General features: G+C 47.9%; 1 protein-coding gene across 3 annotated transcripts in view; it reads left to right on the top strand.

Moving 5' to 3' along the window:
- The first annotated feature begins 941 nt into the window (after window positions 1–941).
- Window positions 942–8,263, top strand: part of BAZ1B (bromodomain adjacent to zinc finger domain 1B) — a 64,578-nt gene continuing 57,256 nt past the window's right edge. For all 3 annotated transcript variants that reach the window (XM_027861566.1, XM_027861565.1, XM_027861567.1), the window contains exons 1-2: window positions 942–1,063; window positions 7,577–7,693. In XM_027861566.1, coding sequence (XP_027717367.1) covers window positions 957–1,063; window positions 7,577–7,693 — 224 coding nt within the window. In that variant the 5' untranslated portion in view covers window positions 942–956. The remainder of the gene's footprint in view (window positions 1,064–7,576; window positions 7,694–8,263) is intronic.

Raw genomic sequence — 8,263 nt, 5'->3', positions numbered from 1 at the left:
CTTTAAGACGGGGGCGGGGCCCAGGAGAAAGACAAAGCCCCCGGACGCGCGCGCCCCGCCCCCTCCCCTCCAGCTTACGGACAAGAAGTGCCCGGATGTCGGTGTCGCCGTCGGTGACAGATGGCGCAGTGTCCGTAAAGAGGGGATTCTCTGGTTGACCCCTCCGCTGCCCCTCTCCCCCTCGCTTAGCCCCCGACCCCGCTGGTCGCCCACTGCTTCCCACCCAAAGTGGTTCCCCCCCGCGTCCCCAAAAATCGAGAGCCGGCGGCCGGCGCTTACATAACTTGACCTTTCACCTCTTCACACTGCCCTCTATTGCGCCGCAGCCCAACTACCCGGCAGGAGCCGAGGAGGGGCGGGGCCATCGGGGGCTGAGCGACGGCCAGCGTGAGCCAATCAGGGGCGAGCGCCGGCTGGCTCTCCGCCTATTGCGGCCGCCGCCAGAGGCGCCACAGGGGAGCAAGTTAGTGTGAGCGCCGGACGGGCGGGGGGAGGAGGGCAATCTCCCGCCATTTTTCAATAATTTCCTCCGGGGCTGCCGAGGAGTCGCTGCGAACGCTGGATTCCGGGGCTTCGGGCCGTGCTCCGCGGGAGGCCGGCAGACCCAAAGGAAGTGCGTTGGCGGTGGTGGCGTGGGGGAGAGCTCCTCGCCCCGCTCCCGAGGGTCCTTCCCGTCGCGGCCTCCGCGCCGGCGGGGCTAGAGCTGCGAGAGTCGGGGCTCACGCCTCCCCCCGCCCCGGAGGGAGGGAGGGAGGGAGAGCGAGCGAGCGCGCGCAGGAGAGCGCGCGAGAGCAGCTTGCGCCGGGCCGAGAGCTAGGCCTAGCGTCGCGCGCCGGCCGGGGCTCGTGGAGCAGCCGCCCCCTCCCTCACCCTGCGCTCGCCTCTCTCCCCCCCTCCTCCCTGGGCCGGCCTCGGTCCCGCTCGGGCTCGGGCCGGGCCCGGCTCCCACCGCCGCGATGGCGCCGCTGCTGGGCCGCAAGCCGTTCCCGCTGGTGAAGCCGCTGCCCGGAGAGGAGCCGCTCTTCGTCATCCCGCACACGCAGGAGGCCTTCCGGACCCGGGAGTATCCTTTGGGGCGGGGGCGGCTGTCAGCGGGACCGGGGGCCGGGCAGGTCCGGCACGGGCGCCAGGATGGAGCCTGGGGCCCGGCTCGGTCGCTGCGTCCTCCGGCAGCCGTGCGTGCGCCGCGGGCCAGGAGCCGAGGGCCCGGGGAGGGGGCGGGCGGACGGACCACGCGGCGGCCTCGCAGCCGCTTCCTCCTCCGGCTCCTGCTCGCCTCTGGCCATTGTTGCCCGAGCCCCGGGCCCGCAGGTGGGAAGTGGCGGCGGCCCCGGTTTCCGTCCCCGGAGGCCTCCGAGGCTTCTCCACCTTCGCCCTCCCCGGTGGGCTCGGGCGCTCGGGGCCGCTGACACTCGTGCCGCCGCAGCCCAGACAAAAGGCGGGGGTCTCGGTGCCCCGTCCCCGGGCCGGGTGCGGAAGCGGGAGAAGGACTTTGGAGAGGTTTTCCCGGGATTCCGGCCCCCGGTCCGCCCAGGCCACTTTTGCCCCGGGATCTAGTCCGGAGCCGGTGGCCTTCAAAACAAAGGGGCCGAAGCCGCGGGGAGAAGGCTAAGTAATTGGGCCGAACTAGCGGCCCGGAGTCACCTGGGGGAGCCTCCCGTGACTTGCTGTGGTGTGGACGGCTCCTGGGGGAAGGGGAGGCCGGGACTTGCACCGCAGGAGGGCTCGTCTGCTGACTTGGCGTAGTCTTAGGGGCTCTAGACGCTGCCTAACTTTCTGGGTTTCGGGCTGTCATTCTGAGTCACACGCTTGTAGTGCGTTTCTGTGGGTTCCGTGTGTGTGCAGTAGGCACGGAGCCCCCCCGCCCCCCAGCCCTTGGTCCTCCGAGCAGCATGTGAGGTGGACAGGAGTGTTGGAAGGTTGGTTCTCCAGGGGTCGAGAGCCCCTCTCTCATCTAGCAGGTGGGCTTTTAATTTTCCAAGGATTAGGTGGGAAAGACTTTAGATGCCGCGGAGTTGGGGGAGGGGGGGCCTGTGGAGCCGAAGAGAACCCGGTTATTTTTTACTTTGGGCACTGGGCCAAGTAAACTATTGCCATCCTCACCTAACTCAACCATGACCCTTTAACGTTAATTACTCAGTGAAATGTTTGTTAAGCGCTTCAGATCTTAGCTGCCTACTGTGTCCTGGGGGGATGCAAAGACAGATGAGATGGCCTTTGCCAGAAGGAATTTTCTTATTTTGATATTAATGATGAAACAGTTTTAAAAAAACAAGCTATAGTCTCCCAAAAAAGTATTTAATAGAAAACGTGCTGGAGGTTAAGTTCTCTTCTTGCTTAACATTAATTCTCATACTGTTATTTTTAAGAAGCCTTTTGATGTGAGGGTTTTAATTGGCTTTCATTTTATAGATGAAGAATTGCTCTCTTGTGAGTTGCTACAAATAGAAGCTCTTCAATGGTGTGTGAGTGTGTGTGTGGTTGGCACATCTCTGTCTCTAAGGTCCTTAGTTGTCTCCCGGAAGTGAATAAGCCCCTTGGTTGGCTAACAGTTATTGCACATATATTTCCAGTTCCATATTCAGTTTAGTATTTAAAATTCCGATTTTGATATGATTTGCTACTTTAGTTTTCTTTCTTAGGTTTTTTTTTTTGCCTTTTGGTATATACCACATGGGAAATGTCCCGAAATACTTTATTTAAAGCTGTTGGTGATATATTGTTGAAATATAAAGATGTAGAGCTTTCATCTTCATTAAAATTCAGAAGGTAGTTGTGAATAATGCTCTTTTGTTATATAGCTGACTTAACATGTCAATAATGGTGATGTATATGAAATCAAACTCAAATTAGTTGCTTAGGTATGGGGTTTGAGGTTGGGAAGTATAAAACCGCTGTCAGAATCAGCCCTGAATTTGATTATGATGGATTGGGATTGGATGATACATTCAATATTGTCTATAAATAAGTTTAGTTTTTCAGGAAGGGCTGTAGTTAAAATAAGCCTGCCAGATTAATTTTCTTTTTTCTTTGCATAGTTTCAGCTGTTTTTTTTTCTTTCTGTGCTATGTAAGCATTCAAGTACAAAGTCATGGACTTTTTAACTGTGTATGGGAGCTATAGGAAGCACTAGGAGCAACGACTGTTTGAATGTTAATATGTAGTTGTACTGGGCAAGAATGTGACCCAGGGTTTGTCTTGATGAAAGCTGGGCAGCTGTAGATGGAGTTAAGTTGCACTTGCAAGACAGAATTGCACTGGACAGATGGAATGCTGAGCTGTTATGCCTCCTGACTTGAATATTTGAATTTAAGCATAAGATTATGTGAGAGCAGTTAGTTTTTACATGCTTTAATGGTTAACTGGTTTAGGGAGAACACAGAAAAATAAAAAACCAAATTGGAAATTCTTTTACTTTTCTCACCATTAATAATGTAGCACTTTATATTTTCTGGTGCTGTAGGAAATGTCAGTTTCGGCTTCTCTGAGGATAAGGAACTCTACTTGGCTCTTTGATACACAGACACACATGCAAACTCTCTCTCACTCTCTCTCTCTCTCTCTCTCTCTCTCTCACTCACTCTCACACGCCTGCCTCCCTCTCCTTCCCATCAACTGTTCTTCTGAAAGAAGCCCAGAGTCACATTACAAGGCTAAGGAGAACAAAGGCCCCTGGAAGGCTGGGTGGCAGGAAAGCCAACCTTGGTCTTTCGCAGCATAGATGCACTGAAAAATCTTCCTGTATTTAAATGTGTTTCTCATTTGTAGTTATCAAAGGACTGGGGCATTGCTGTGAGATTTTTGTCTGTTACTACCTGTGGAGGAATCACTGAAATGTGGAAACTTCAAAATTGTGGTTGCTGAGTGGTTTTTGGAAAGGTACTTTTATTTTGGGAAACCTGAAATCTGAAATAATTTTTGGAAATAGCTACTTCAGTTTTCCCCAAATGGACTTTTTCTTTCATTTTCATTTTTCTTCTAAATCCCATAACACTGTTGAAAGTGATACCTAAACTCAAAAGTTGGACGTAACCTATCAGTGTTGAGACAGGATGTAGCTGAGGTGTTGCCCCTGTTCCAGACTTTTGGAATAGTTATTGTTTTGATTGATTTTTTTTTTCCACATTTAACATGAATTGAAATGCACTTCAAGAACCTCCTCATTCCATTGCTTCTGTATCTGAACCAGGCTGTATTCAGTCAGCCCATAATAGTCCTTGTGATTTTCTTTCTTTTTTTTTTAATTTTGATTTATCAACAATCACTTCCATAAGCTTTTGAGTTTAAAATTTTTCTCCCCCTCTCTCCCCACGGCAGCACGGAATCTGATATAGGCTGTACATATACATTTCTATTAAACATTTTCACATTAGTGAAAATTTGTAAGAAAGAAGTAAAACCATGTCCTTGTGATTTTCTAGATTTCAAATTTGTTCCCTCAGAGGTTTTTAATCTTTCTAGATTTGAGAAAGCTAATCTTTTTTTGTTTACCACCCCTTCACCACCTCTCCAGGCTGTGTTGTTATAATCAGAATTGCCCACCCTATCCCGCTCTTGTGCTTATTTTGTTTCTAATGTTTATCATTTTTCTCTCAAGGATTTTTAGATTCCTTTTAATGATCCTCAAAAAAAGAAAAGTCAGATTTTAAAATTTTGGTTCTGACCTGTGATTTCATTGGTGTAAGAAACTTCTTCCAGCACAGATCAGTAACTGTTTTGTAAGTTATGGCCCTTCCAGCTTTGGAGTGCTTGAGGCACTGAGTCATGAGGTCCCTTAATTTAAGTCCTTATGGGTCAGAGGTGGAACTGGAACCCAGCTCTTTCTGACTCTGAGGCCTGCTCTCTAGACGTACCTCATGCCATTTCTACTACCTGGAAAAACTTGATGTCATTTGGAGATTTCACTGTACATAGTATTTTTTAAGATGTTTTCTTGTTCTTTTCTCAGTGACTGCCTCTTTTCAATGTGGCCCTTCACTGTGGGACATAGAACTTCTTCCAGGTCCTTTAAGTGTTAAGAATGGTTAGTCCCCTCTCTAGGAGATGATGTTGTGGTTTGATTTGTTACTTTGATAACCCTTTATTTCCCATCAGTGAGGTAGTATTTCCTTTGATATCTTAGGGCAGTTCAGGTTTTTTTAGAATAGTAGTAGATGGCAAACTCTGTAAAGGTTTTTTTTTTCTCCAAAAGTCTTATTGATACCTTTTTGTTTTTATGTGGGTTATTTCTTGAAATACTTCCCTATTCACACAAACGATGAACCCTTCCTTATAACCAAGAAAAATTGTTTAAAAACACCTCCTGATATAGTGTCTGACAGCAAATACAACCCTCTGTCCTGCAGTTTCCCTGTGATAGTTTTAAAAATTCTTTCTAGAACCCCGTACATATATTCTCCTCTGTCTCCCCATACCTTGTATTGTGTTTATTGATTAAAAATAATGTCACATTTGCACAGCACTTTAAGGCTTTCCTTCCCATAACCTCATGAAGTAGGTGATGTCAGCATTATTATTCATTCTGAAGGAGCTGAGTGACTTGTCTCGGATCACCTAGCTGGGTAGGTGTTGGAGCCTAGATCCAGCCCAAGTCTCCTGATTTCAGGTCGCTTGGATCTCTTGGCCAGTATGGAAGTGAGACCTGTGGCTCATAGTGCTTCTGACCCTGTTTCTGTTCTTTTTTCTAACTACCTTTTAGATGATTTCCTCTTTATCTGTACCAATATCAGAAGGTGGTAGGAAAATTAAAATGTTACTAATTATTCAGAAAGATCAGGGAATAAGTAGAAATTGTTGAGTCATCATAGTTTTGGATTCTGTTGGTAGGTTTGATTTGTCCATGGTGTTCCTGGGTTCACCTCATTATTACCTTGGGTAATCAGGTGAGCTGATGATGACTGGAGGGGAATATTTCCTTTCCGCTAGTAGCACAGAGAGGTTTTCAGAGTTTTCATTCTGCTATTATTAAAGCAGCCCCTTGGAAGATACTGAGGTTGGCAGAGGACTAGGGCTGTGATGTCACTTTATATTGCTGTAAGATATAAGAATACTTGTTACCCACTGTGTACAACTCGTGATTTGCACGTGCCTGATGACAGTGAATTGCCATTGGGGTAGCATGGAAAGAGTTAAAAAGGTGGTGTGGAACCATCAAACTGATCTGTTTTTTCTCCTGTAGCTTCTAAATAGTGACTGCTAAAGTGGGCTTGGGAACATCATTTCATTGGAGAAAGCAAAAAGGATGAGGAGCAGATATTATTATGAAATGACTTTCTGAAGATTATTTGACTGCTTTCTGAAGAGGGCAACTCACTTTTGAAACTTAGTTTCAAGAAAGACTCTGGATCATTCCCCAGGCAGAACGCTGCCAGTGAAGTCATTAAATTGCATTAACTCTCATCCCACTGCAAGTTTCTTACCTAAATTTATCTCACATTTCAAATAATCTCTTTTTCCTCTTTTAGTTAGTTCAGAGTAGAGATGAGACATCAGAGAGGTCTGAACTCCCTCAGTTTACTATTGCGGAGTTGAGGCTGAAGGAGATGAAATAATTTCCCCAAAGTTAACTGAGTTAGGATTGATTACAGATACAGAACAGGAAGGGTTCTCAGAGGTCTCTCATCTTACAGAGAAGCAAACTGAGGCACCCAAGGTCAAAAGGTAATAAATGGCGCCAGGATTCAAACTCTCCTTCCTCTTTCTCCTTCCCCCTTCAGATCTAGCCTCCTTTCCACTCTACTGCTCCCTAGCATAAGGATTGGAACCTCATTAGTTTATTAGCATTAGAACCACAGCCTGATTTCTCTTTGACCCTTCTACTCGACTCCTGGTTGGCTCCCGTCCTTAAACGAGAGTTGCTCAGGCTATCCTTGTGTCCCCGTTGGGTTCCCTCCCCCTCCCCGTCTCCCTGAGGCTCAGCTTTGGCCTGCCGCCAGAGTCACCGTCCAGGCTAGCAAGCATCCTCCAGATGCTGCTGGCCTTACAGCTCTAATGGGTGGCTTCAGATCTGCTCTGGTGAAGGCATCTCATGGGGGTGTGGGGGGTGGAGAGAGGCTGTAGCTTTAATTTTGGGTTTTGAGCGAGTTCCGACTTCCACCTGGCATGAGGTAGATAGACTTTTCTAGACCAGGACTCTATGCATGAGGCAGCTCCTGCCAGTCCAGATTCACATTTGCTCTGCAACTTGGTGCTGCTTAAGGCATTAAAATGAAGTTCCTTGCCCGGGGCATACAGTAAGTATGTGCCAGGGTTAGGACTTGAACTGAGGTCTTCCTGAGACACTCCAGCTCGATTCTGTCTGCTCTTTCATGATTGGTTTAGTAAGGTGAAAAAAGTGCCCCTACTCAGAAGCTAATCCTTTGCTTATGGATTAAGGCCTGAGTCATTCAATAGGGACTTTGTGCCTTTACTCATTCTGTACTTATTCAAGGCCCTGGTGCCTTTTTAGTTTGGTGTGTTGGAGTCTGGATGCTCTCGACTCTCTATGGGTTTTGTAATTAAAGCAAGTATCATTGGGTTGGAGTATTTTACTCCTCCATTATTTGAATGTCATTTTCCTGAGCCCTGGCCACCACAGAGAGTACGAGGCTCGCCTGGAAAGATACAGTGAACGGATCTGGACATGTAAGAGCACCGGGAGCAGCCAGCTGACACACAAGGAAGCCTGGGAGGAAGAGCAGGAAGTGGCTGAGCTGTAAGTAGCACTGGGAGAGGGACCATTTCAGCACCGATCTCACAAATGCTTTTTGACATTTGGAAAGTGGGGTGATTGTGGACCCTGGTGAGGTTTGGGCTGCTACCTGAGGTGAGTTAAACCTGCTTCTGCTGGCCAAACCTTGTTCTCTGTATTTACAGTGGTAAAGACCACCGTGGCAAATGTGGCCCAACTTGGGGGGAGGGTGGCACTTACTGTGCCTAAATTCATTAGCGAGCAGGGCTTCTTCACCTTTTTTGAGTCCTTAGCTATCTGGTGAAGCCTATGGACTTCTTAGAATAACAGTCTGTTGTCTGCCTTCATAATCAAAGGAAATGCCATACACTGCTTTTAGAGAATAGGGAAAATAAAAGTGTCCTTTTTTTTTTCTGCCCTATCCAAGTTCACAGGTTTCCCTGAAATCTATCCATGGAGTCTTCAGGGTCTGTCGACCCCACGTTAACAGCTCTTGGTTGAGAGTTAGGAGGAATCTTGTACCCTGGTATGCTTCAATTTCAATAGTGCTTCAACTCTTGGTGTTGTAGAAAGACTACAAGAATTTGAGCCATG

This window comes from Vombatus ursinus, unplaced genomic scaffold (genome assembly GCF_900497805.2).
Source record: "Vombatus ursinus unplaced genomic scaffold, bare-nosed wombat genome assembly UNPS02014768.1, whole genome shotgun sequence".
Lineage (NCBI taxonomy): Eukaryota > Metazoa > Chordata > Mammalia > Diprotodontia > Vombatidae > Vombatus > Vombatus ursinus.
The sequence above is the reverse complement of the archived record's forward strand: the minus strand, read 5'-3'. Positions and strand labels throughout refer to the sequence as shown.